General features: G+C 57.0%; 6 protein-coding genes across 6 annotated transcripts; 4 read left to right on the top strand and 2 right to left on the bottom strand.

Annotated features, from left to right (window-relative positions):
- Window positions 1–16: 16 nt before the first annotated feature.
- Window positions 17–3,600, top strand: F5144DRAFT_39329 (glycoside hydrolase superfamily). The gene is made up of 7 exons (XM_066784735.1): window positions 17–486; window positions 540–665; window positions 724–982; window positions 1,039–1,258; window positions 1,325–2,627; window positions 2,696–3,186; window positions 3,279–3,600. Exons 1-7 carry the CDS (start codon window positions 271–273, stop codon window positions 3,325–3,327), a joined length of 2,664 nt encoding a protein of 887 aa, XP_066648558.1. The 5' UTR covers window positions 17–270; the 3' UTR covers window positions 3,328–3,600.
- Window positions 3,601–4,384: 784 nt separating this feature from the next.
- Window positions 4,385–7,077, top strand: F5144DRAFT_39315 (Metallo-dependent phosphatase-like protein). The gene is made up of 2 exons (XM_066784733.1): window positions 4,385–4,994; window positions 5,078–7,077. Exons 1-2 carry the CDS (start codon window positions 4,662–4,664, stop codon window positions 6,995–6,997), a joined length of 2,253 nt encoding a protein of 750 aa, XP_066648557.1. The 5' UTR covers window positions 4,385–4,661; the 3' UTR covers window positions 6,998–7,077.
- Window positions 7,078–8,097: 1,020 nt separating this feature from the next.
- On the top strand, window positions 8,098–9,345 carry F5144DRAFT_543345 (uracil-DNA glycosylase-like protein; the record flags this gene model as incomplete). Its single annotated transcript, XM_066787241.1, has 2 exons — window positions 8,098–8,453; window positions 8,541–9,345. 2 exons carry the CDS (start codon window positions 8,098–8,100, stop codon window positions 9,343–9,345), a joined length of 1,161 nt encoding a protein of 386 aa, XP_066648556.1.
- Window positions 9,346–12,222: 2,877 nt separating this feature from the next.
- On the top strand, window positions 12,223–16,538 carry F5144DRAFT_555740 (uncharacterized protein). The gene is made up of 6 exons (XM_066787928.1): window positions 12,223–12,869; window positions 12,976–13,130; window positions 13,193–13,286; window positions 13,345–13,573; window positions 13,633–15,986; window positions 16,050–16,538. The coding sequence occupies exons 1-6, from the start codon at window positions 12,686–12,688 to the stop codon at window positions 16,151–16,153; spliced, it is 3,120 nt and encodes a 1,039-aa protein (XP_066648555.1). The 5' UTR covers window positions 12,223–12,685; the 3' UTR covers window positions 16,154–16,538.
- A 677-nt stretch (window positions 16,539–17,215) lies between these two features.
- On the bottom strand, window positions 17,216–19,101 carry F5144DRAFT_608263 (mitochondrial carrier domain-containing protein; the record flags this gene model as incomplete). Its single annotated transcript, XM_066791585.1, has 2 exons — window positions 18,579–19,101; window positions 17,216–18,519 (listed from the first exon to the last, which is right to left on the bottom strand). The coding sequence occupies exons 1-2, from the start codon at window positions 18,745–18,747 to the stop codon at window positions 17,216–17,218; spliced, it is 1,473 nt and encodes a 490-aa protein (XP_066648554.1). The 5' UTR covers window positions 18,748–19,101.
- A 980-nt stretch (window positions 19,102–20,081) lies between these two features.
- F5144DRAFT_39160 (uncharacterized protein) lies at window positions 20,082–24,188 on the bottom strand. The gene is made up of 3 exons (XM_066784717.1): window positions 23,682–24,188; window positions 21,884–23,557; window positions 20,082–21,819 (listed from the first exon to the last, which is right to left on the bottom strand). The coding sequence occupies exons 1-3, from the start codon at window positions 23,814–23,816 to the stop codon at window positions 20,230–20,232; spliced, it is 3,399 nt and encodes a 1,132-aa protein (XP_066648553.1). The 5' UTR covers window positions 23,817–24,188; the 3' UTR covers window positions 20,082–20,229.
- Between the last annotated feature and the right edge of the window lie 2,213 nt (window positions 24,189–26,401).

The raw sequence follows: 26,401 nt of genomic DNA, 5'->3' as shown, positions 1-26,401 counted from the left end.
CATCCCGGGGGATCCTTCGTGGGGCCGTTTCCATATTCCACGGTTAATGTTCGGGAAGCCATTCCCTAGCTACCATTGACTTATAAACCTTCCCTCGTCTGCTTATCTCCTGGCATCTAGTCCTGAAGTGAGGCGTACCAGAACAGCTGTGCTGTGTGTTCCCCTTTCCCACGCCACATTCATTAGCCAAAGCCTGCTCAGAATCGACAGAGGACTTCATCTGTTCTCCGTCCATCACGTTTTCGTAAAGAAACCGAAGTAGACGTCACAATGGCAGCACTCGCTCCAACTGACAAGGTCGATCTTGGGCAAGATATCGACCTCAATGCGTCGCCGGCCGGCAGCATTGACACCAACACCACCACCAACACCACTCCGGATACCGAGTTTTCGCCGCCGGAAAGCCCTATCCAGCGGAGCGGCCCGCCGAAAAATGCGAGAACGCTAGCGAAAACCAAGCTGGCCTCCTTGACCCTGGAGGAAAAGGTTTGCAGTACTGAAACTCTATTTTGAAACAACGGGGGTTTAACGTTGAGCAGGTGTCCCTCTTGGCCGCCGCAGACTTCTGGAGAACGAAGGCAATTCCGTCCAAGAACATCCCGGCAGTCAAGACAAGCGACGGGCCGAACGGTGCTCGTGGCGGCATCTTCGTCGGGGGCACGAAGGTGAGCTTTTGGCGTAATGTTCCCGTCGGCTGGATACGGTGCTGACCATTAGATCTAGGCGGCGCTTTTCCCCTGTGGTATCTCGTTGGCGGCAACATGGAACAAGGACATCCTTTACCAAGTTGGCCAGCACCTTGCGGATGAGGTTAGAGCTCGGTCGGCCGATGTTCTCCTTGCCCCCACGGTTTGCTTGCACAGACACCCGCTGGGCGGGCGGAACTTTGAGTCTTTCTCCGAAGACCCTCTCCTCTGCGGCAAGCTGTCTGCCCAGTACATCAAGGGTCTCCAAGAGAAAGGCATTGCTGCCACCATCAAGCGTCAGTTTCATCCCTTCACGGATTTTTGGAGAGATTTGTGTTAACCATCAACACAGACTTTGTCGGCAATGAGCAGGAGACGCACCGATTGACCATCAACTCGATCATTGCCGAAAGGCCGCTGCGTGAATTGTATCTCCGCCCATTCGAGATCGCCATCCGCGAAGCCAAGCCCTGGGCGGTCATGTCTTCGTACAACCTGGTGAACGGCGTTCACGCTGATATGAACACGCACGTTCTCCGGGATATTCTCCGCGGCGAGTGGGGATTCGACGGGTAAGTGCCACGCTCGGCCAAGCTTAAGTGATAAGCGAGGAGGATCAACTGACATGCCCCCACCAGAACCGTCATGTCGGATTGGGGTGGCGTAAACTCAACCGTCGAATCGATCAAGGCCGGATGCGACGTTGAATTCCCCTACTCTGACAAGTGGCGCTTCGAAAAGGTCATCGACGCCCTCAAGGAGGGAAGAATCGAGGAGGCCGATATCGATCGCGCAGCCGAGAACGTCCTCACGCTGGTCGAGCGGACCAAGGGCAGCGATCTGACCCCCGAGGCTGCCGAGAGGGAGGACAACCGTGAAGAGACGAGGAAGCTCATCCACGAACTCGGTGTGCAGGGCCTCACGCTCCTGAAGAATGAGGGATCCATCCTGCCCATCAACCCCGCAACCGCCAAGGTTGCCGTCATCGGACCCAATGCTAACAGGGCCATCGCTGGCGGCGGCGGAAGCGCCAGTCTTAACCCCTACTACAACACCCTTCCCCTGGACAGCATCCGCAAGGTCGCCCAGCAGCCGGTTACTTTTAGCCAGGGATGCCATATCCACAAGTGGCTTCCGGTTGCTTCCCCTTACTGCTCTGACAAGACGGGGAAGCAGGGTGTCTCGATCGAGTGGTTCAAGGGCGACAAGTTCGAGGGGCAGCCGACCATCGTCCAACGGCGGACCAACACCGACCTCTTCCTGTGGGACTCGGCGCCCCTTTCCGAGATTGGGCCGCACTGGTCGGCCATCGTGACCAGCTACCTGACGCCGCCGAACACCGGCAAGCACACCATCTCGTTCATGTCGGTCGGCCCCGGCAAGCTCTACGTCAACGGCAAGCTCGCCCTGGATCTCTGGAACTGGACCGAGGAAGGCGAGGCCATGTTCGACGGGTCCATCGACTACCTGGTCGACGTCGAGATGCAGGCCGGCCGGCCCGTGGAGCTCCGCGTCGAGATCACCAACGAGCTGCGGCCGCTGGCGAAGCAGAAGCAGTTCAACATGACGCACAAGTACGGCGGCTGCCGTATCGGCTTCAAGGCGGAGGACCAGGTCGACTATCTCCAGGAGGCCGTCGATGCCGCCAAGGTGGCCGACGTGGCCGTGGTGGTGGTCGGGCTGGACGCCGAGTGGGAGTCGGAAGGCTACGACCGCAAGAACATGGATCTCCCGTCCGACGGCAGCCAGGACCGCCTCGTGGAGGCCGTCCTCAAGGCCAACCCCAACACTGTCGTCGTCAACCAGTCCGGCTCGCCCGTGACCATGCCGTGGGCGGACCGCGTCCCGGCCATCATCCAGGCGTGGTACCAGGGCCAGGAGGCTGGAAACGCCCTCGCCGACGTGCTCTTCGGCCTCAAGAACCCCAGCGGCAAGCTTCCGGTGAGTCCCCTCCCCACCAATCTCCAACCAAGCACGCACACCATAAAATGCTAACCCAAACCTCCCAGTGCACCTTCCCGCGCCGCCTCGAAGACACCCCGGCCTACAACAACTGGCCCGGCGAGAACCTAGACGTCCTCTACGGCGAGGGCATGTACATGGGGTACCGGCACTACGACCGGATCGGGCTGGCGCCGCTGTTCCCCTTCGGGCACGGCCTGTCGTACACCTCGTTCGAGTACGGCCGGCCGTCGCTCAGCTCGCGCGTGCTCGCCGAGGACGGCTCCATCGACCTGGTGATGGGCGTCAGCAACGTTGGCGCCGTGCGGGGGCTCGAGACGGTCCAGGTGTACGTGCGCGACGAGAAGAGCCGCCTGCCCCGCCCGGAGAAGGAGTTGGCGGCGTTTGAGAAGGTGGAGCTTGAGGCGGGTGAGACGAAGCATTTGCGTATTCCGATTGATAAGTATGCGGTTGGGTACTTTGATACGTCTATTAACCGCTGGATTGCTGAGGAGGGTACCTTCAGGGTCCTGGTTGCTGCTTCGGCGGCGGATGTCAAGTATGTTGCCCCCCCCCTACATCTTCTCCTCTTGATATCGCTTTTTATGGTGGATGGTAAAGGGCTTTTGCTAACCTGGGTTACCGTTATAGGTACGATGTTTCGTTCGAGGTCAAGGAATCCTTCACCTGGTTGTTCTAAGGGGTGGTTAGTTGGTCGGTTCCATGAGATGGTTGCATCTTCCGTGTATATTCCCTGCCGCAGCTACCTGCCTCTTGCACAAATTGCCATGAGAACTTCTCATCTAAACTTGTTGCTCCCTGTTCCTACCGCCGAGCCACTTGCCCTTGATATAGTAGTTCCGCAGGAGGACGTGGGCTCAAGATTCCGCTACCTAGCTTAACACCGAAAAGGGTGGGTGCGGGTTCAATTCCACGAAGTAAAACCCTCGAGCGTTTTCGTAGCCGGCTACCTTTCCTTCCTATGTCGGGAAGTTGGTCGATAAGCTTTCGTTTTGCTTTTTCCTTTTCTTTTTCTTTTTCTTTTTCTTTTTCTTTTTCTTTTGTTTAATTCCCTCGTTTCCCTCGTTTCCCTCGTTCTCGTTTTATTTAGGTATCGTGGCCGACAATACTCTCCGATGGTTGCACATCAGGTCCCTGGGATGTTGTTGTAGCGAAGCTCCGAACAGCTTTCTCATCGATTATCTTCTCTATTTCTCCGCTTATGAAATATCGTGCCGTTCTACATTCAATTCAACCATTGAGCGTGGATTGGCTTAGAAGATAGAGTCATGTTTTTGCTATATGAAGAAGCCTTCGAACCGTAGCTTGAGCTCGACATCAGGCATCTCGGCACCGCACGGCATCTCGATGGAACCCCCGGGTCCCGGAAGCCGCCCCGAGTTCCAGAAATGGGTGTGGAGCTCAGGGTTGTGAACGCGTGCGGGGACGGAGAGGGGACGGAAGAGTTGGAGAAATCCATTGATGCATTACCTAATCTCGAGGAGGTAGTATCCAACTAGCTACGGAAACGAAAACACCATCGTGATATTGCGTAGTTGAGGAAATCGAGATCATTACCCCTCTTAGCTCATGCCGTATCGTTTACCTATCAAAAGAAGGAGAAGGGAGAGGAGCCTGTCACCAGCTGATCGGCTGATGAGGCGGCGGTTCATTTACAGGGGTGACACGTCGATCTCAGCTGGCCCCGCAGCGCCTGGACCACAGGGTGCCCCTGGTCAGCGGCCACTTTCTCGGCTCACCCACTGATGGTCGATTCACGACGGACACCAATTCGACTTTTTGACCGAGTCCAAGAACCCCTATTCTCGGCACCATCCGTTACCAACCCTCCAAAACGCTCGTTAACAGTCCATTGGATACCTTGAGGCGTTGAAAAACACACCCCCGGCGCGACCGCGGCAACTCCCATTTCAACTCTGACGTCCGCCGATCACCGAGACCCTCGAGATATCCTAGAGATCAACGGAGCCCGTTACCTAGAGCGCCGGGGAATGGCTGCACCGAGCCTCCACCATGGCTCGGCCGTATAGCAGCAACAAGAGCAGCTTCTCCTACCCCCCGAGGTACTACCCGGACCACTCAGCCTCCTTATTCGACGACTTCCGCGCTCTCCTCGTCCGGGTCTTTCATGCGCTGGTCCGGTTCTGGCGCGAGCGTGGCCGCCGCATAGCATATGGGACCTTGCTGTCGTCGGTCTACCGCCTGCGCTTAAACCTAGCCTACAATCGCCTGGTCTCCTTTTCGCACCTGCTCGTCGCTCTATGGGTAGTGGTGCTGCTGTGGGGAGAGCGATGGGTGTTTCACTCCAAGGTTGAGAGCTGCCACTGGAGCAACTGGGAGCACTGGGTATGTCGGAGAAACCCACCACCAGCACTTGAGAGAGTACGGCCTGGATCGAATACTAACGTGCCTATTTGCTTGCCGCATAGCCCGAGGGCGCACAACCCCACCGCGTCGCGCTTGTCGCCGATCCGCAGCTCATCGACCCTCACTCGTATCCGGGCCGCCCATGGCCGCTGAATCCGTTAACGATGCTCGTCACCGACAACTACCTACGGAGATCATACAGCCAGCTACAATCACAGCTTGACCCTGACAGCGTCTTCTTTCTGGGCGACCTGTTTGACGGTGGGCGGGAGTGGAAGACGGCCCATGGGGACTTCAAGGATCCCGAATGGGGCCCGCATCCTAAGGGGGAGCAGAAGTATTTGAAAAAGTGGCACAAGACATATGGCGAATTCTACTGGTTGCAGGAGTACGCCAGGTTTGGGGACATCTTTTTCGACCCCTGGGTAAAATCCGGGCGGGGGAAGGGGGCTGAACAGAAGAGGAGGAAAATGGTTGCAAGTCTGCCCGGGAACCACGACCTTGGCTTTGGAGACCAGATCAAGCTTCCCGTGAGGAACAGGTTCGAAACATACTTCGGTGAAGGAAACAGGATCGACGTGGTTGGGAATCATACGTTCGTGTCGGTCGACACGGTTTCGCTGAGCGCAGGTTCATCAGACCAAGCTAAGCGACACGATTTGAGGGAGATCTACGAACCGGTTCAGAATTTCCTAGGCGACCTCAAGAAGGAAAAGCAGAAGGCAGTTAGCAGAGAGCTGCGCTTGCTCCGGGGGGAAATCACGGAAAGCCAATTCAAGCACGGTATTGAGGAGCTCGACAAAGTCAAATCCGACGACAAGCCGACCGCCGACATCAGCGCGCCGGAACTGCCGACCATCCTCCTCACCCACGTACCCCTCCACCGCCCGCCTGGCACACCCTGCGGGCCGCTGCGCGAGAAGTATCCCCCAGCAAAACGGCCCAACGGCCAAACCACACCCGTCTTTCCCGACCACCGCAACGCCATCTCCGTCTCGGCGGGCTACCAATACCAAAACGTCCTCAACGAGAAGGACTCAGAAAACCTCGTCGAAAAAGTCGGCAACGTCGTCCACGCCTTCTCCGGCGACGACCACGACTACTGCTTCGTCACTCACTCGGACGCGCAGGCCAACGTGCCCGAGATCACCGTCAAGAGCCTCAGCATGGCCATGGGCGTCTCCAAACCGGGCTTCCTCCTCGTCAGCCTCCACAACCCGCTCGACCTCACCACCGGCAAACCCCTCACCGCCAGCAACCAACCCTCCCAACCCACCCTCCAAACCCACCTCTGCCTCCTCCCCAGCCAGCTCTCCACCTACCTCCGCTACGTGACCCTCGCACTCGTCTGCATCGCCATCCTGGCCGTGCGCGCCGTGCTCGTCCCCCTCCTGGGGCTGCGGCCCTTCGCCCTCGACCCTGTCGCTTCAGGCGGAATGACGGCGGCGCCTGGGGCCCGGCGCGGCCGCAGCGCCCTGCTGCCCGTCTTCAAGGCCAAGGTCGAGGATTATGATGAGTATGCGCTGCCAAGGGGGTTCTCGGCGTCGCATTTTTTGAATGGGAACGGGAGTGCCAATGCGGCGCGCGATCGCTCGGGGAGTGGCTCCGTGCCGGGCTCTGGGTCGGGGTCGGGGATGGGCCATGGGAGGCGCAAGAGCCATGGGAAGGGCTCGTCGGCGGCCGCGGCGGGGGGGAAGTGGGGGTGGGCGGGGGCGGGTAGTGGTAGTGGTAGTGGCGGGAGGGCTCGTGCCGCGCCGAGAATAGAGATCCCTAGTGAGGGCGAGGAGGAGGATGGGTATGGGTATGGTGGTGGTGGGGGGTATAATGGGGGGAAGTGGAAGGCGAGGGCTAAAGGGGGGAGGGGAGGAGGACTGCAGTCTAGGTCTGTGGTTGGGGTGATGTTGAGGGAGTTTTGGACGACGGTTTGGAGGGTGGTATGGATGGTGGTGGGGTTCTTTGGGTGGTTGGCTTGGAAGGGGTAGGAAGGAAAAGCTTGGAGATGGGGTGGGGTGTATGATAGAGGAGGAAATATGAATATTGAGTAATGGTTATAGTGCCTACCTACACAGTAGACGGGGTTTGCATGCACACAAGGTTTTGGCGTTGCTCTCTTCGTACTTTTGTCCCCTTTCTCATTTCCCCTCAAGTTTGACTCTGACAATCGGATTGTGCCGGCCCCGAAGAGCAATCTTTGCGGTCCCCGTGACCGTGATCCCGGACACCGACATGATGATGGGCGCACGCGCAGTCGGGAAGGCTACCCGCCCAGTGGCCCGCACACCGCGTTAAGTGGTTGCAGGACGATAGACCAATGACGTCGCGTAGGGCTGGGATCTCACGCGCCTTGCGGGAGGGATCCGCCAATGGCGCTTCACAGTCCCCGTTCAGTTCTTGAACAATTGATGGACTTGAGAAGAGCAACGAAGCCATTGAAGACGTCGGGATGGTAAAAAGACATAGAGATAATGTCGGTGGATTAGAGCAGTATCTACCGATAATAACTCATTATTTTTGACTTGTCTTCGAGCAGGGAGAGTTTCTGTGGCAGGGCTGAATTCCTTGGACTCCTTCATACCCCTGCTGTTCCTACATTGCGAGTTAATGAGCGACGCCAAAAACCGCGTCAGAAACGCGCTTTGCTCGAAGTAGCTAAGAACCGTTCCCCGGTCAGCCAACCATCCAGGCTCCCAGGTTGGTTACAACTTGCAAGGTTGCAAGGTTGCAAGGTCTGAGCTGCGTTTCCAGCTGCCAGCTTTTTGTTTGCCAGCTTTTCGTACTCCTTTCCGCTCTCCCTCCCGCTCAATTGCTTTGAAGAACCGCTTCTCATCTCTTTCCAACTTTCATCATCTCAGAATCGGCAGATTTTGGTCTTTATCAACCAAATCACACCGACCGGTTTTTTAAGAACACCCGTTTGTCGTCAAAATTGGCCTCGTCAAGTTTTTATCGACACCGTCCGCCATTCCGCCTCCATTCCTCTCCACCCTACCATCAACTTCTATCTAGCCGTCTAAATCGACTAGTTCTTTCTTCTTCGACTCCACTCACCTTCCGCTTCTTCTCTCGCCATCCAGCCCACAGCATGTCTACTCTCAAGCGGAAGGCCGGCGCCGAAGCCGGTGCGGAGGCGAAGAAGGCCAAGCAGGGCAACATCATGTCCTTCTTCGGCGCCCCCAAGGCATCACCCACATCCGTCTCCAGTGCGGCAGCACCCGAACCTATGCCTGCCAAATTCGACAAGGCAAAATGGGCAGCCTCCATCACTCCCGAACAGCGAGGGCTGCTCAAGCTTGAGATTGACACCCTGCATGAGAGCTGGTTTGCCTTGCTCAAAGAGGAGCTCATTACCAAGGAGTTCCTCGAGCTCAAGAAGTTCCTCAAACGCGAGGCCGCCGCCGGGAAGACGGTGTTCCCCCCGCAAGAAGACATCTACAGCTGGTATGTCCATACCCTCCCCTCCCCTCCCACCACCACCCATCATCAACAACCAAGCCCAGACCACTAACCCTCCTCCCCCCATCACAGGTCGCGCCACACCCCCTTCTCCACCGTCAAAGTCGTGATCCTCGGCCAAGACCCCTACCACAACCACAACCAAGCCCACGGCCTCGCCTTCTCCGTGCGGCCCCCCACCCCTGCGCCCCCCTCCCTCAAAAACATGTACATCGCGCTCAAGAACGACTACGCCGCCTTCACCCCACCCCCCAACAAAGCCGGCCTGCTGACCCCCTGGGCCGAGCGCGGCGTGCTGATGCTCAACACCTGCCTGACGGTGCGCGCCCACGAGGCCAACAGCCACTCCAACCGCGGCTGGGAGCGCTTCACCCAGCGCGTGATCGACTTGGTCGCTGCGCGGCGTGCGAGGGGGGTGGTGTTTATGGCGTGGGGTACGCCCGCGGGCAAGCGCGTGCTCAAGGTGGATCAGAAGAAGCATTTGGTGCTGAAGAGCGTGCATCCGTCGCCGTTGTCCGCGGCGAGGGGGTATTTTACGTGCGGCCATTTTAAGGAGGCGAATGGGTGGTTGGCGGAGAGGTATGGGGCGGGGGGGAGGGTGGATTGGTCGTTGGTGGAGGGCGCGAGTGTGTTTGAGGGAGAGGGGGAGAAGGTGGTGGAGGAGAAGAAGGAGGGGGAGGCGGAGGGAGAGAAGGGAAAGGCCGAGGGGGAGGTGGTAGAGGAGGGGGTGGTGAAGAAGGTTGAGGCGGTGGCTACTGCTGGTGTCGGAGCAGATGCTGAGAACAAGGAGAGTGTGAAGGAGACGGTGGTAGAGACGAAGGGGGCGGCCAAGGCCGAGAATGGGGACGAAAACGCTGCGCCTGAGGTTGAGGCTTGAGGCTTGGGTTTGTTTGTTTACGGTTTGGTCCCCTTTGTCGACAGGGAGGGTTATGGATGGACATTTACCTGTTGGCTTACCCATGCTAGTCGATGGGGGTTGGGAATGCCTTCGTCCAAGGCATGTCGGTGTACTCGAGCGTTTAGCCGAGTCCTGTCTAGCAAAGGGCTCAAATGGCCTCAGATACGTAGGTTGGGAATTTCACGTCGGACTATTACAGCTGGGAGACAGAAGGCAATGACAGGGACATGTTTTCTGCCCTCACGTAGGCTAGGCTTAGAGGTTAGGTTAATGAAGGTTGATGTCTTCGTACATTGTCCCCGATTGTGATGTGAGCACAGCATGTTGACGTGGTGGCTATGGCCATGAAGAGAGCAAGGATGAGGACCTGTTTGGATACTACGGTTGGTGCTGCTGCTGCCTGGCGGCGATGTTCATGTTTGCGAGTGCGTTTCTCCATGCAGGCTGTCTTATCATGTGGTCGCTGACTCGCGTCCTCCTTCACTAAACCAAATCCGAACATACAAATCATGGTAACTCTCTGATCTCCTACCTGCATTTATCGGACTCAAAATAGTTAGGAAAAATGCCCCAGGTGATTTCTTCAACGGCCGTGCTTTGAAACAACCTCATCCAATACACTTGGCATATAAGATGAGTGTTTGGTCCTGTCAAGTTATAACTAGTTAAATATCAATCTGTTGAGGCAAACATGCCTGCCCCCCTCATTTGGCGAGTCTTATTAAATGTCTTTGCACGGTCGGTTCCGAAATCCTGGGTTTGCAATTCAACGTGACCTCAGCAGTCGCAAGGCTTCAGCAATCCTAAACTCGAAGGAGTAAACCGGACCATCCGGGCTTGTCTCGGCTTGTACTTCATTCGAGTCATGTGCTGGCCTGGACTGGTTCGATTTTTTTGGTCCTCATGCAACAGCGGGACTTTGTGCCGAAGCACCGAATGGAGTCGTGTCTTGTGTGTTTCAGCACAGTGGTTGCAGCAGTCACAACTGTGATCCAATTCCCCCTCGGTAACGCATCGAAGATGTCGTATTGTCGTGGTATCATACTACTACGTACGCACAGAAAATTCTTTTCAGCTCTAGTTAACTCGAGGTCGGAGAAAACGAAGGAAAAAAAGGCAAAAGGTAGGAGAGGAAAAAGGGTGCCAGTGCCCAAGTTACAGGTTCCGAGAAAGGAAATCCCCCCACCCCAACGCGAACGATGATTGGGTGGGCAAGAAATCAAGGGTCGGGGCATCAAGCTGGAACACCCCGGTGGGGGGGGAGGGGCATCCATTATCGCTCTGTTACCAACCAAACAACCCGCATGGAGGATGCTTCTGGGCAGAGAACCCGGACGGCCGTGACCTAAGCATCACACGGACACAGCAGTGTGTTGTTTTGTCCTTGGGTCAACAGATCCTCGGTTTGAACCAGTGTACCTCATTTGTCTGTCCCTCGTCGATGCTGCAAGTTAAGGTTGGCTCTGTGCTTGGGATGCATGCAGGTCCAGGGCCCACATTGGATGACCATGCAAGAAAGCCCCGGCACACCTCAGCCAGCGGGACGGATGCGCGCGAGGTGTGGGAGAAGGTTCCACTCCACCGTGTGTCTCGGTGCAATGCGTTCAAGGCTGGTTGGCTGTCTGGGCCAAGCCGAACATCGCACTCTTTCAAAACCATCACGAGAGGACAATCCTGGACGCGCTCCGCCAGCTCAGACCCGGGGATTGGGGGCATTCTCCAGTGCAGTTGGTCAATCCATGACCAATCGCCCCTCTGGTTGGTCTTGTGTTCACTGGCCGTGATGATTTTGTGCACAACGCGGGGTTGATGAGTTGGCACTGACCTGACCACGCAGCATGCGTAGGCATGCGCAGACATGCACGCAAGAGCAATCTGCGGCCACTGGCTGGTCTGACACAGAACCGAGCAGCTAGCCGTATTCGTACACCACGCGGGGGATTTGGTGGGCGGATCGAGGAAATGGGAAAACCGGGAGAAGGTTTTGGGACAGGTCCGGAAGTGGCGTTCGCGAAATTGACTGCTGCAGGTTGCTGCTCAGTGCAACCTCCAAATGCCGAGTCGTCCCTGGCAGGAAACCTGTAAGGTATTTTCGTTATCTGCCCAGGAGATACAAGTTAGTGAAGCGCTTCCTGGCTTGGACATTGCTGTGTTCTTGAAGGAACGACACAGGATAACGAGGAACAGGTGGAGCTTTATTAGTTAGTAGTGACCTCGAACGGACGAAACGGACAAGAATACATGGAGGGGACACAAAAAATGGATAGACCCTGATTTCGGACCCTGTATCTGCACCTTCCCTCCCACTCCGCACTCCACAGGCATCGGGCAAGAATGACCCTCACCAACCCGGTTCCGAAGCCGAAGCACTCATCAGAAGGAAAAGAGGACCTACGCGGGCAGCGGGGGCCACCTGACAATGGAATCGAACATGTTTTAGCATCCATCCATTGTCCAAGCATTGTCGCTCTTATGGCCGTTAGGGAATTCATGGTTCTCTGAGAAGACCGAAAACCACGAATACTTTGGCCAGCGTTACGTAGAGAGTGACCATTCATTTAAATGATAAAGCATTGCGGGTGTTGTGCTCGTTGTGCTCGCCCAATGTGCCGTTCATGTTCCTGAAATGGACGGGCTGCAGCAATTCGTTAGCATGGCCTCGCTGCTCATCATTGCAGAGCCTAATCCTAATTCAGGCTGGCACCCAAGACACCAAGTACCATTTTGCGGTTAGTCCCAGCCAAACAGGACTTGCGCTTCGAATTGGAGGCGGCCCAGCCAACACCCGCCCGGTCAAGGCAATTTCCTGGCGCGACTGGGCTGAGATCGCGAGCCCCCTGAAGACTTTCACAAACCTCTTGCTTCGGAGGAGAGTTTCTTCTTTCATTCTGCTTTCCATCCTCACTTTTGCATTCTTCACACACACACTCTCTCTCTCTAACTATCCTTTTATTATCTGATACCACTCGCTCCTTATCCGACCACCATCACCCCGGCACAACCTCTGTAACGTACCGTCTTGTTCCGGAACGGCACCGAATCGACGCTAATATGAGGTAGGGGACTGCGTGCAACAACCGAGACCCAATCGTTAGGGACCCCAAACTTCAGCTCCCCAGCTCTCTCGCCCGACCAAAATATTTCTTGGATTTTTTTCTCGACATCTCGCAGAACCGCGACCCTTTTCTATCCCGCGCCGGCATTTTGAACCACGGGGGCGCTCAACTCTTACTCTTTTTCTGTCCGACCCGCATTGCCCACCATTCCCAACCTACTTGCATTCCAGGCTTATTTCCGAGACAGGCTATCGTCAAGCACGATGCCGAGTCTCTTTTCCCGCCTGAAAGGCAGGGACGGCAAATCCAAATCTAAGAAGGGCGCGCTCGACCAACCCGAACAGCCGCTAAAACCACGATGGGACGACGCGTGGGCACGCAAAACAATCGACCCCGAGGAAGTGCAGCAATTGCTCCGATTTTGCACTGAAGAGCTCAAAGCGAGAGGTATGACATCAACTACCTATCCGCCCTGCTGCGCCCGCCCTGCGCAGCAAGCGGCTCCCCTGGCGCCCTGTGCCACACAACATGCAAAGCTAACGGTACCTTGCAGCTCTCGATCTTCCGTTCCTCCTACTCCCTTTTCGGCCAACATCCGACCCGAGCGCCGTCCGTACTTTTGTGCGACACTTTTTCGACGGTAAAGATGGCGGTCAGTTGCTTCGCGGGGAGGCCCTGGCCCGCGAGTTGCGAATGACGGAGCCAATGGTACGATATCACGACAACTTTACGCGTGTGGTTGGGGGTCTAGTCGCTAATATCGGTGATAGGTCATTTCGGGCGTGGTTAAGTGGTGCTGGAGCAGACTCCAGGGCGGCGTTGTTGGGTGGGACTCCTACGAACTTTTCAAGGTCGGAGAGCATGGTACGTTGCGCCTCTGGCAGGGAGGTGGTGGCCACGGCAAAGCTGACGGTGGACGCAGACTCGCATATGGCCAGAGATTCTTTCAAGACCTTTATTCCTCTTAGCGTCGATAACGACTCCCGCGTCAAGATTATCTTCGACTTCTTCGATCTTCTCGCGGCGATCGCGGCCCACAGCAAGTCCAACGGGTTTGGAGGACGCAAACTCTCTCGGATGGCAGCCTGGTGGGCGTTTGAACCCAATGATAACGGCAATGGCTTTGAGGGCGGGTACAAGTCGTGGCTGAGGCAAGTCGCCAGTTGCCCCTGTTTATGAATTGCCGCGCCTCTGCTAACAATTTGAACAGTGCCGCCGATGCCACTAGCCACTTATTCTTCGCCTATATGCGTTCCCTCGCACCCGAGCCGATTCAGGGCGGTATCTCGCTACTGCCCATGTCGTTGCAGAAACTACTGCAAGAAACCGAATACCCACCGCAGAGACCAGCCCTCATGCAGACGTCGACAAATAGGGTTGCCATGATTGTCGACACCGTGTCGCCTACGCCATTCACCCTGCTCCGGAGAGCCAACCATTTCCAATACCGTGACGAGGACCGGGCACTTCAAGAATGGTCCGAGTATGAGGATCCAATTCAGGCCTTGACCGAGGAGTGCCGCAGAGTTCTTAGGGCGATTGCTGCGGCCAACCAGTCGCAAGCTGTTTCGAGCTCGAAGCATTCCACTAGTCTTCGTGACGCCTCCTGGTCTCGGTTTGAGGATATTGGGTTTGCGAGCGCGCTTGAGGAGGATGAGATGGACGACGACGCGCTCGCAAAGCGGCGGATGCAACAGGGGCTGAGGAATACGCCCGCTTCCGGAAATGGTGATCTAGGGCGGCCAACTACGCCGTCATGGGCCGATTTCCTTTCCTCCGGTTTCGTGGATGAGCGGGGCGCACCGAATATGCTGCTGCCCCCCGATAAGGTTCTGCCTCCAATCGACACGGGAACTGCTCGGCAGCGGAGCTCTCAGTCTCACAAGCCGAGATTGGAGACCGACCACCAGTTTGAACCTGGTGAGCTGGCGAGCATCGTCCGGTTTGACCTCGATGACGCTTTCTGGTGGGTGTGGATGAGCAGTCTAGCTCCTGAGGAGACCGCGGAAAGGAAGTCAGCCTTTGGACGCTGCGCCGTCATTGAGACACTTATCCGGACTGGCCGCTGGCTTGTTATGGAGGAGATCGTCAAGGGCGCGGCTCCGGATCCCGAGGAAGGCGCTTATATCGCCGAGAAGAAGGGCTTTTTCAGCTGGACCCGTCGTGGGAAAGGCCTTAACAGGAGAAAGTCGACGGGAAAGCACGCGTTGGACAAGGATGGGCAGTTGAAATCAGGCTCTACCATAGGCCTGAGCAAGACGAGCATTGGCCCCGACCAGCAAGCCAGAATCCAGGCTGCCGCGCTGCAGCTTCAAAAGCAGGAGCAGCAGAAGACGCAGCTACAGGTGCAGGAGCGGCGGGGGAGGAAAGACACAGACTATCTCGCCGAGAAGACCAACAGTGTCTTCACACTGCAACCAAGCATCCTCAGTGAGGCGTCTCCGGCTGTCAAGTGGGCTAGCAAGTATGACAAGGAAGCGATAAGAGACGCTTACCTTGCCAACACGAGTGCCGGCCGTGGTGTCAGCACGACTTCGCTCACCAACGGACACGCCACGTCTGCGGCAGGCGACGAGGAACACCGCCCGGAATTGCCCCCGAAGACGTCTTCACCGCCCGCAAGGCCGGACCCGATCACGACCACTAGCTCGTCTTCGGTCCCGCGCCGTAACGAGACACCAACCCCCCAGACACCGAAACGGGAAGACAAGGAATTGGAGGTGCCGAAGGAGGTCCACCCGGCGGAGCGAGTGCACAGCCCGGTGCCCCCACCAAAAGAGCAGGCCAGCCTGGAGCTAGCACGAGAGCAGATGGTCTCCCCCGAGCCTGCCCTCGGCGACGACAGCCAGAAGCACAAGAAGCTTCACAAGGACGCGGTCAAGCCGGGTGCCGGCGGCGGCTTGAAGAAGCTGTTCAGCCGTAAGAATAGGAGTTCAAAGCTGCCAGAGAACGCTGCAGAGCAGCTTAAGGCGTTCACTGCTGCTACCGAGGCTTCCGCCCCTCCGGCCGTGCCGCAAAAGGCTGCTGAGCGAGCCGCGCCCAAGGAGCAACCTGCTGTTTTGCAGAAGTCTCAACCCGTTCCGGCTCGCGTCCCAGTCCCCGCGCAGTCTCCCGTTTCGCCGGTCTCGCCGGTTTCGCCGCCCCCTGCGCCGCAGGTTCCTGTACAAACCGCTCCTAAGGTTGCCCCCGTCTCCGAGGCACCCCTTCCTCAGGAGGTCTCGCCCGTGAGCCCGGTGGATGTGACCGCTGGAAAGGAGGTCTCCCGCTTTAACCAAGGGCCCCTGCTTGACCAACCCGCGTTCGTGCCTGACGACAATGATGAGGATGATGCCATTCCTCCTCCCATTGCCAGGCGCTCCCCTCGCAACCCTTCGCCGGTACCACAGCAACCCGTGGAAGAGGAAGCAGCCCCTCCCCCGGCACCAGTGGCTCGCGCCGTCGACCCGCAAGATCGGTGGGCGCAGATCCGCAAGAATGCCGCGGAGCGGGCTGCCTACCGCCAGGCCACGCAGACTGCGAGGGTCTCGGGGGGGCTTACTGATATTTCAGACAGCAGTGAAGAGAGTAAGTCGTCACAACATCCACCCATTGATGTTAAGTTTTCCAGGGAATGCTAACTGTCTCCAGCGATCGAAACCCGTGTCGCCCGCATCAAGGCCAGAGTTGCTGAGCTGACCAACGCTGCTGAGGGCGGCCCTAACGCTCGCGTGCCGCCCCCAATCCGTCGCTAGACGCGATGCATCTGCACCAAGCGACGGCGCTGGAGCTCGCCGCTACGATTTGAAAAGACACGAGGTTGAAACAAGGTGGAATGCAAGCTTTAATCTTCTCCCGTCATGCCTCTCAGACTAGGCATTTTCGTTTCTCTTTTTTACCACGGCCTACGCCATACCAACGCCTTCTTTTTTTCTCGGTGGATTGAAGTCCGCAGTCGACGCCCGGCACTCGTAATATACCATTTTCGAATTTAATGCTTTCTTCCCCTGTGGAGAACTCGCTGGGATATCGCAGCTTGGTTGCTATTCAGACAGTCTTTTCCTAATCTTTGGCTTTTCCCCTATGATACCACTAGAAAAGTTTGCGAGCTAGCTGAGCAGTGCAATAACATCTCCCTCCTCTTAATGAACGTGATGGTGTGCTGGTGTTGACAAGTGAATGCTGAGTGCTGGGCAGCTCCAGTATAACAAGACATATCTGTTTCAGTACCTACAGTGGCAACATTAATCATGATTTTGCGAATAGCCATTTAGTTGATTAAAGACTCCTACCATCAAGAGAGGCCTAAGAACTTAATACGATTTCCCAACCCGTTTCCCTTTGATGTGCAATTCACAGTTTATCAACCCCAACTCAGCGGTGAAGCTGCCAGCTCGTTGTCTTGTTTATTCACACCCCTATCATCCACCAACTTACACCGCCAGACCACAGCAATGTATTGTACAGGTCATGTAATTACTCGCCCGAGCGAGCATCTAAACCACCCCATCTAGCAATGCAGATATTAGAACAACGCTTGCTTGCCCGCCCCGCGTGTTCGCCATACGAGTCCAGAGTCGAGAGTCTCGCCAAATCAAACCAAACCAACCCAGGCCCCTCCCCAAACGCCGGCTAGCTCGTTTCTGACTCTTTAAAACACTCAGAAGCCACCACCAAAAAGGCAAAACGCCAGACATGCTACCCAGACGCCAAAATGTGGTAAAAAGGCAAAGAAGAAAGTGCAAAACACGCCTTCTAACGCAGTCGCCCCAAGAAGCTCAGAGAGACCGCACATCTCCACTCCACCCCATCCCAACTCACTCATGCCCCCCCTCCACCACCACCCCCTCTACCCCACCCCCTCCCTGCACAAGCCCCCTCCTCTCCGCCAACGCCCGTTCATTCACCCCCCGAAACACCCTCTTCCCCACCTCATAACTGCTAATCATAATAGCACAGGCCGGCGCCACCCGCAGCGTGCGCGGCACCCCGCCGCGGAACAGCCCCGGCAGCCCTTCGGTGCGGAAGATGTGCCACAGCAGACGCGCCATGTTGCGCTCTTCGGGGGCTGCTGCGGCGGCAGAGGTGGCTGCGGTGGTTGAGGTGGTTGAGGTTGTGGTGGTGGTGTCCCGGAAGACTTGGGTGCGGGTCTTGCCGACGTCGAAGGGCATGGTGACGACGCTGGCGAAGCCGCCCGACGCGGCGCCCGCGATGAAGCTGTCGGTGAAGGTGTCGGCGTGGTTGTCGTTCGCGCGGTCGCGTGACCACGCCCGTGAGCGTGTTGCCGTCGCACTGCCGGGTGCTGCTGCTTCCCTGGCCCGGCCCCGTTTCAAGTCCAAGTCGAGCCCGAGCGCATCTCGGGAGCGGCGCTCGCGCGCGGCGGCCAGCCGGCCGCGGATGGTCTCGTACCCCCACCAGTACATGCCCGAGAAGGGGACGTCGCGCCACAGGGTGAGGGAGAGGCCGCGCCAGAGGGAGCGGTAGCCGTGGGCGGCGACCATGTCCTGGATGCCGCGGAAGGTGGAGGTGAGCGGGTTGGTCGCGGCGCGCTCGGGCACGGCCTGCAGGCGGGTGCGGAACAGCTCGATGGGCGACACCACGGTGGCGGCGAGGATGCGCGCGGCCGAGCCTGCTACCAGCGGTGCGTAGTCGTCCGGCACCGCCCGCGCGATCGGGCTGCCTGCCCGGTTGAACCGCAGCCACTCGTATCCCGTGAAGTAGATGATGTTGGCCGGGATCGCCATGACCAGCGTCGGGGAGAGGCCACGCCAGAGCGTTGTCACGCCCTCATTGCGGGCGATCTTGCGTAGGCCGTCGAAGGTCGAGGTGAATGTTCGTTGTTGGGTTTCTTCGACGGCGCAGGCTATTGTTGATGCGGCTCCCGGGTTCGTGATGGGGGTGCTGTTTTGTGGGAGAGTGCGGGGCCCGGCGAGGCAGACTTCGGATGTGTTGTTGGTGAAAAAGACCTCGCGGCAGCAGGCGGTGACGCCAAGGTCAGCCGGGCGGAAGGCGGCGCCGCCTGGGGTGGCGGCGGTCGGCAGGGCGAGCTTGGTAAAGTCGATGGCGGGCTGGGTGACGCCTTGGGATTGCCATCGGACGCGGACGACGTCGAGGGGCGTTGCTGGAGGGGTTAGTTAGTTTTTGCTGCCGCATCAGTGGGGAGTTGACGGTGTTACGTGCCTAGCAAGCCCGTCAACAAGCTCCCCGATGTAGCGGAGAGCATCTTCTGCACTGCCGTGATCTCAACGGCCTCGTTCGGAAGGTCGGCCGCGGCGCCATGGTCGGATATTATGTCGTGGTTTTGACCAGCAGCTCCGTGCGCATGCACGCTCGTTGCGAATGGAGCCATCCGGTAGTCAGTAAATCTATGCGACTGTTCTCATGGCCTGGCGATGCAATTGTCGAGCAAGGACCGAGTTATCGCAGAGGCGAATACCCCTCAAGCGCAATTCGAATCCCGCTCTTTGAATGGCGAGGTGGAGTCGAGAGTCGGTGGGAGTCGTCGTTCTTTTTGGCGGGAGGATTTCTTGATGCGTAAGAAACCCAGGTGGTTGTAGTTGTTAGAGAAGAAGAATTGGGTGGTCGACGGAGTTTAGCGTTGTCGTGCTGATATGCGGAGGCGAAAAAGTCGGGTCCGAACGCGCGATCGGAGTCGGCGTCATCGCAAAAAGATGATTTTCAACCACCACCGGGCCGGAAAAAGCGGGTCGGGCAGAAGAGCCTGGAAGCTGTGCTGTCGGGACAATTGCCAAGAAGCCGCCTCAAGCCGAACAGTTGCTTATGTAATGCGAGCTATGAAATGCTCCATCTATTCACGTGATATGACAGCTGCTCTTCAGTTCCAATAGTTTGCCAACCCCTGCCCAGAATGGCCAAAGCTTCAATGTCTTGGCGGTGAAACGAATGGAACCCAAACAGGCCATCACCCCACCTTTTCGCTAACGACGTGCCTGTAACTGCCGGGCCGGGGATGTGGACCTTCTTCCAACACCAATCTATCCACGTCCAACTCATGCCCCCCAGAGAAATCCCGCTTCATCTCTGTGCTTTTACCGCCCCACGTAGGCGACGTAAGCTTCATTAATCGTCCCGCTCGAAGCTTCTTAGAACATGCCGCTGCAGGGCACTTTCCGGTAGTTACTGCGCAACAATTTATTGCGAGCCGAGTTCCGAGGGAAAGGGGACGACATTCCACGCTAGCTGCTCATAGTACGACGGTATATGGCAACTGTGCGAAATAATCGGGAAAACTGGCATGTGTATGTAAGCAGGCAACATAACAGCCTTCGAGTGCTGTGTTGTGTGTGGGCGGCGTTCAATAATGCTATGAATAATGTCTAAAGTAGGTAGGTAGGTTTGCTATGTCTCACACTGGATCTCGTCTGTTCAATGCTACCAGGACATAGGGAGTGTAATGTTCTGTCGTCCCTTTGGTCATCGCGCCGCACCAAATACTTGTACAAGCAAGCAAATGCACTCTCAATACATAAGAGAAAAAAGAGAGCAAGGAGAAAAGTGATGCTTTTCCTCCTCATGTCCGCACCATGGTATGCTGCAACAAATGAAACAACTCAGCATGAATAGCTATGCCCTGTAAAATATGTTCTGTATGCTTAGCATAAGAAATGAAGCCCGTCGGCTGGAATGAACGGAGAACCGGTAGTGACTGAAGACAGGCCGATTGGGGATGCAAACAAAATAGAGGGAGGTATCGCGCAAAGGAAATATCCGGTCAGCAATTTCTCATCCAACACCCGACATATCATAGAAAGAAATGATTCGAAAGCACTCGTCCTCCCCTCCCGACTCCAACGATGTCATTACCTTCTCTTCAGTGCAATTTTTCCTTCAGGTAAACAACCGCCGCGTACCCAGCACAGCAACCCCTGCTCATGTTGTGGTGGCACCAGGGGCATTTGACCATGGTCGTGATAGCCCCCGAGATGCCCAGCAGCTTGTCCTCAACCACCGCGTCCGGCTTGGCCATGCACTCGTAGAGCTTGGACGGCATGTCATGGTAGAACTTGCAGTTGCAGCACTCAACAAACATCTTGGCAATCGGCGCCATCCCGGTGGTCGGTGGCCGCACCTGGACTCCCGTTTGTAGTTGCATGTGCTTGGGAATTGCCGAGAGGGCTGGCGGCCGGTCTGACGGCGAACTCTTGGGTTGTTTCAAGATCGAAACTGGTGCCGCCCCGGACGGACGGGACGACGGCGTGGAAGCCCCCGACGCCGCCAGGGATGACAGTGAAGAAATCGGAGCAGAATTGGCTCGGGGCTGTGAAGGAGGTTTCGACGGGATTTGATGAAGCGGACTTGGTAGGGAAACAGGAGACGGTGGCCCGGCTGAGGTTGGAATATCGCCCAAGACACCGTGATACGTGAGTTGTTCCGGAAGATTGGCGAAATAGGGGTCGTTGGGCATTTGGAAATCCGGAGTTAGACCTTGGGGAGATGTCGGCCCAGTAGAAGGGACTGTAGAGTTGGTCAAGGATATCGAGCCGGGCGCCCAGCCGTACTGTGGGCTACCGGAAGCGGGTTCGATCCCATATTCGCCCCTCTGCGCTTCACGCTCTGGCGTTATCTCCAACCCTCGTTGCTCCGTCCGCTTTTCTTGAAATTTCCTTCGATACCGCTCTGGCCCGCTTTCTTGCAGCTCCTTCTTGACCAGATGCTCCAAGGGTTGGGGATGGTTTCCTGACGCCGTCACTTTCGGTGATTCTCTGGACTTGATCCCATCTTCATGCTTCTCCGATGTTTTTGCCACGTCCTGTGTTGCCCCATCATCTTTCTGCCGCCGCTCTGTTGAAGCGAAGGAGGCCATTGGCGATCCATTTTGCGAGCTCTGGCTGCGTTTTCGAGATCGCGGTGGGATCGATATTACGGGTTCAACATCCCTAGTGGGGGTACCAGATTTTGATGCCACCCTGAGTGGTTTCGGTTGTTCTACAGCCGCCTCGGGGGGTGGCGGGCTATTCGGCGGCATCTCTTCGGTGTCATCCACGTTGTCGAAGTTGGAGACCGTGGTCATAAAAGACTGTGCATCGCCATCGATATCGATCGGCAAGGCTGTTCTGCTCCAACGGTCTTCGCTCCCCATCTCCCCGCTCCCGCGCGTCTCCGAGTCGCGGACACGGGGCGTGCTTGACTTGCTGGAATCTGGCGACTGATGAAGCATTTGTTCATCGTCCTGAGGTCCGAGAGGCTCGGGAACCCTCTTTGCAGGTCCCTTGGCGACTAGCGGGATATCTTTTGCCGACTGTGGCCGTGAGGTGTCTGGGGTTGTCGTTGATGATGGAAGCGCCGATCCGTCTTCATAGGCGGATGACGATGAGGAACCCTCGGATACCCGGGAGCCTCCTTGGGTCCCCGTCTCGGTTGCTTTGGCTTGGTGAGAACCCGAGGCCACCGCTGCGGGGTTCTGGAACGAGTTAGTATTCTGAATCCATCGATAAGCCCAAAACAAATAAAGGAAAGTAACATACGGAAGCGGCCGCTGGGGTGGCCTGCGGGGATGTTTTGTTTTCTGCGTGGGTTGATGCTCGAGAGTGCATGAGCGCCTTCAGCCTGTAGTATGGTGGCAGCAATTGGGAATTCTCAACCGGGGTCTGAGCCTCTTTGGACCTGCTTAGAGCGGACTTTGTGACGTCCCTCAAACTCCGGCTTTTCTTGCCGTGGCTGCTCGAGCCAGAACCAGCGGTGGACGGATCGCTCGAGCTAGTAGAGCTTTGAGAAGTTGATGGCCGTTCGTGGTCATGGGTCCGGGGAGGCCCATCAGCATTCCTGGGCGATGCGGGGATGCTTCCAACCGATCCCGAAGCGCTGACGTTGGAAGAGTACGGGACCGCTTTGAAGGTCAAGTAATCGACTTGGTCATTGCCGTCTCTGGCAGAGGAGGGCGTCTTGATACCCACAAGCTTCATTGCCGCAGACCTAGCTTCTTGTGTGAGAGAGGACCGCCTCGCGTGCTGAGTTTGCCCAGGACTGGAGCTCGAGGGCGGATAGTATTGGCCAATGTCGGCCACTAGCTGCTCGTCGGCAAGACCAGCCATCGCCCGTTCAGCGACCTGCGCTCTTTGATGGTGTACATATCCGTTGCGGCGAGCTCCATCAGCGGTGGGAACTGCGGACGGGGACTCTTGTAAGTGGTTGGTGCGTGAAATCCCTTGTGCCGAAGAGTTACCCCGGGGGCCGGAAGGAGACATGTGCCGGAGCTTGGGAGTTCTCGAAGACGACGGCGGGAATGCATCACGCGGAGACCGGCTTTCATGCTTGGATTGGGGGGATGGAGCGGGCTGCTGCGTGGAAGGTGCTGGCCCTTCTGACATGGACCGTCGCATTTCCTGCCGTGGAACGAAGCGATTGTCGCGGAACAAATGATGGGGTATCGTAGAGGGGTCGCTCATGCCTTCGCTGTACCAACCGCCGGCGCCCGAACCAGAAACGATCTCAGCCAGAGCAGGTTGATGCCACCGGGTTTGTTGGAGATCGTCAGCGGAAACTGTCCGCCCTACCACCTCCGGCTGATGGACAGGCTGGCTGCCTTGAACCAGGTGCCGGCTGACGAGCAGTGGGTCTGACATCGAGCGATCCGTAGCAGTCATCGCCAAAGGCCTGGAATCCCGGTTGGTTGTCACGGGCGGCGGTGGTGGCGGTGGTGCTTTGCTTAGCCTCGACGTGCCCCGTTTCTTTGCGGCTTTGGCTTCTTTTTCGGCTTGTTCTTTTTCTTTCTTTCGACGCTCGGCCTCAAACTTCTTGTCCTTCTTTCTCTGGCCGTAACCCTCCCAGCTCGGGGACTGGCATATCGATGATTGCTCCGACTTGCCATCCTCGTCATCGTAGTGGCCATCCGGCGAGAGAAACTTCACTTGCTTCTGAAACGGCTCATTGTTCGTCGGAGTGCCGACCTCCTCATATTCGTCGTCCTCCTCGGCCTCCCATTCGTTCAGGTGGTTTTGCCGGAAGTTACCGGCTCCCTGGGGTATGGAAAGGGATAGTGAGGGTGGAATAACGGTGCGTTGCGTGGCCCTGACCATCAGGAATTGCTCTTGTGGGAATAGAATGTCCGGACGCTCAGGCCGAGGCGGAGGGCCGTCTTTGAGTTGGGTTGGGGATTGGGACGACGGGAGAAGGAGTTTAGGGCCTTGCGATTGCTCCGTCTATGAAGATGTGAAGGGCAATGTTAGAGGCATAGCCCGGTATAAGACATGCACAAGGCACTCAAGACACGAACCCAACCAAAAAGCAAGCGGTGAGTGCAGATGGGGGCGGGGCGAAACGCACCTTGTATTTCTTTTCTAGCTCTAGCATTCGCTGGAAGCTGCTAGACTTGAGCAAGTCTTCCGTTCTCCGCTCAATTTCAGCCATGGCCGACTTGGGCAAAGCCCCGACGCCATACGGGGAGAACAGGATGTCCATGGTAGCGGCAACGGAGGTGGATAACGATAGAGGGAAACGTGTAAATAAATACGGCCACCCTCGCCAGAGGGAAACCTCCGAAGAAGGAGATCCGGTGAAACTTGAGCAAGATACGGAGCTAAGTATGTACACAGAGGCTTGGAGGCAAGAGTGAGGGCCGATGCTCTTGAAAAAGACCCCGGGAGCTCCGTGTGTCCGCGTCCAAGGAGGGGGTGTGTGGGAGAACAAGACAGGCAGGTTCTATAACCCCGGTCCTTGTTGGCGACGCTCGATCCCGGGCAGGGTACATACTATGATCTCCCGAAACTGACGAAGCAAGCGTCTGAAATTCGGGCACGCGTAGCCGCAGCTGGTGGGTGAATGCACCGTGTCTGGGGCTACGGGTAAAATGCCTTGTCGCTGGCCGGTCTTCACCCGGTGGCGAGCTCACTTGCAGGTCGCAGTTCTCCTGCTGGCGGTTATTGCATACATTAGACGGCCCCGCTGGGGGTAGGATTGGCGGGATGTGCCTCTCCAGGGGGGGGTTGACGAAGAACAAAAAGAAGCAGCTCGCTACTTTGCAGCTTGCCTTCGCTGCGAGCCGCAGAAGAGCACATCATGGTCCTTGCCATGCGGTTCCACCGGACTTGCAGGCACGCAGCACGCAGCACGCAGGCAAGAAAATATAAATAAACAAATATAAAAATTCGGTAGGCCAGGGACGTCCAGTCGGTGCAGTGGGTGCAGTGGGTGCGATGCGGTGCGATGCGGTGTGACTTGTATCCCCATCACCACTGTCTGAAAGGGAAGTTAATGTTAGTCAGGAACAGCGAATGCAGGACAACACGAGGTCGTTGTGGGCAGCAGCCAGTCAACGTGCCAAAGCTAGGAACCCAGGAACCAGTCTCGGGACGTTGGGCGGCGTATTGCAGGTGCGTGTTATGTGACTTGTGTTCTCACTTCTATTTTGTTCGAATGATGTATCACAAAATCCAGCTGTCCAAGTGAGAGAGGGGTAGAACGTACAAGAGTGGCCGGGTGGCACAAACGGAGCCGCGAGGTGCAGAAACGAAAAGCATTGAAACCCGGGAACGGCCCGGATTTTAGACGAGATGGGAGTTTACGGGAAGGAATGCAAGCTGAGAAGTGAGCTATCACTCTCGTCTGAGTCGTGGCTGCATCAGCTGATTCGGACTAGAGAGCATGGATGTTGGGGAAGGCACATCTGAAGTTGTGTGCCAAAGTAAAGCAGACAGAGGGAAGGTGCTCCCATAGGTTGAAGGGCCTGAGCTCTGAGTTGGTTCTGAGATGGTTCTGAGATGGCTCAGATGGCCCTGATCGGGACCCCTGCAGTAGGCTGAACCCCTGCAGGGCTTAGCGCTCCTATCAAACCCAAAGGGGTCTGGCTTGGCACCATTTCTCTCTCTCATCTCATCTTCCAGCAGTCACACAACAAGCTTTCTTCGCGCTGCATCGATCGCCGCCGCCGAGCAACCAAGAAAACGACCCAAGGCCTTTCCCTTCGACACAGCACATATCACTTTTTTTTTTCTGAATTGTGCCGGACGCCCCGCTTTGTTTCTGCCCAGCTGTCCGTTCTATTCCCAGTTGGAAGCGAGACAAGCTGGGTCCACGGGTGTCCCTCCGGCCGACCGAAGCACCTTCAGCGTCCCTGACGGCATACCGAGCAAATATCACCCAACCATCCTGTCCCGACTTGACACCGGGCGAGACCAGCCCAGAGCCTGCGCAAGACAATACAGCGTGGTACCGAGCACGCCCTTTTCGGGGGATTGGTAAGTCTTGCGAGATTGGTATGCGTGGATATGCTGTCTCACACTGGAAACCACTACCTTCCCTGGTTGCCGCGCGAGTCTAGGCTCAGGCGCAGGGCGATGGCGATCCTCGGCGCGGCAAGTTTGACGCCGGATTACCTGCAAGGCGACCTAGGGGGACTCGGGGGACTTTGGAGCTAGACCCTCCCACGCACTCCAAGGGCGTATTCGGGCGAAATATCTCGGCCTTGCGCTGGCATAGCTGCCGCCGTCATCGCCCGTGACACCTCGCCCACATACACGGCCGGAGAGACATGGGATGTCCGGCCATGGCGCCATCCGTCATGGGTGCAACAGCCCTCCCATCGACACCACGGCCCGCGCCCGGCCGTCGCGCTGCTTCAGCTCCTTAGGTCAAGAATACGACCTCAGCTGCAAGCATCTCTCCCCGGTCCCCCTTCGTATGCCGCCCTTAGGAAATCCAGCGCCAGGCATTGGGAGCCTGAGACATCGGCGCTGCTGCAGGCCTCTCATAGAGCGCCGAGTGGTGCTGCTATGCAGTTCGTTGTTGTTTTTTTGCCCATGCAGATCGGATCGAGCCTGGGCATTCGCTCGGCACGTCTAGGCAAGTGCTTGATTGAGACTGCGGTCCCGGGTCACAGCTTCCAGGTTGTGAGCCATTCATGGCACTTTCTGAGACCACTCTAAACATTCCCCCGTAGTGATCCGGAAGTTTGGCACGGGTTGCCGAACCCGCCACCGTTCCATGGTTTTCCTGGTCAGAGCAAGAAGAGATATTATCCAACACTTCTTCCAGCACGCGGAAAATAA

This window comes from Chaetomium tenue (genome assembly GCF_020726465.1).
Source record: "Chaetomium tenue strain MPI-SDFR-AT-0079 chromosome Unknown F5144scaffold_1, whole genome shotgun sequence".
Lineage (NCBI taxonomy): Eukaryota > Fungi > Ascomycota > Sordariomycetes > Sordariales > Chaetomiaceae > Chaetomium > Chaetomium tenue.
The sequence above is the reverse complement of the archived record's forward strand: the minus strand, read 5'-3'. Positions and strand labels throughout refer to the sequence as shown.